This window comes from Seriola lalandi, unplaced genomic scaffold (assembly GCF_002814215.2).
Source record: "Seriola lalandi dorsalis isolate HSWRI2012SDOR001 ecotype SW California unplaced genomic scaffold, Sedor1 jcf7180001985142, whole genome shotgun sequence".
NCBI lineage: Eukaryota > Metazoa > Chordata > Actinopteri > Carangiformes > Carangidae > Seriola > Seriola lalandi.
Window position 1 is genome coordinate 1 of NW_019455808.1, and position 738 is coordinate 738.

Consider the following 738-nt stretch of genomic DNA (forward strand, 5'->3'; position numbering starts at 1 on the left):
AGATTTACTTTAGATAAACTGTCGACGTGAAGGACGGCTTCGAAGAATGAATGAACCCGGACATTATCCTTCACCGGACTTCGGCTGTCCTCCCCCCAACACCATTCAGCCCTTCCAGCAGCACCAAAAGCACCAGCAGCACCAGCAGCAGCAGCCCAGCTCCAGCAGCTTCCACCCCAACATGTGGAGCTGGTGCGAGACGCCCTCCGAGCCCAGCTGGGACTACAGAGCCCAGGCGGGCTGGCATCACGGGGCAGCGCCAGCGTTTGGTTTCCCTCCAGGTCGTGGAAACCATGGACCTAAACGTCCATACGGTGAATATTCCATACAATAGTCTTGTCTGTTGATGGTGCTCAAACTCCAGGATACTCCAGGACTTAAAAGTTGCTCCTCTCTGTAAATGTTTCTGTGAAGAACGCTGTCATGCCTCTGACTTCTGTCATGTCCTCAGGTCAAAACTTTGGTCGTGAATGGCATCAGGGTGGGAGACAGAATCACGGGCCCCTCAGCAACCATGGAAAAAAGGTCAGATGAAATTCTGTCCATGCATTGGTAGGATGTTGTCATAGAGCTGCAGTACGCTCAGTGGTGACCTGCTCTGTCTTTAACCCACAGCAGAGAAATAAGAAAGAACCAGAGTATTCCCATTATTGTGACACCTGTGACCGGGGTTTCAAAAACCAGGAGAAGTATGATGAGCACATGTCTCAACATGTCAAGGTAATTTATCACAACCGA

The 738-nt window shown here is 50.7% G+C and overlaps 1 protein-coding gene across 1 annotated transcript; it reads left to right on the forward strand.

Annotated features, from left to right (window-relative positions):
• Positions 1 to 6: 6 nt before the first annotated feature.
• LOC111659837 (FMR1-interacting protein NUFIP1-like) lies at positions 7 to 720 on the forward strand (the record flags this gene model as incomplete). Its single annotated transcript, XM_023412913.1, has 3 exons — positions 7 to 314; positions 452 to 525; positions 616 to 720. Coding segments are annotated over exons 1-3 (447 nt in total), but the record flags the coding sequence as incomplete, so codon positions are not given.
• Positions 721 to 738: the final 18 nt, after the last annotated feature.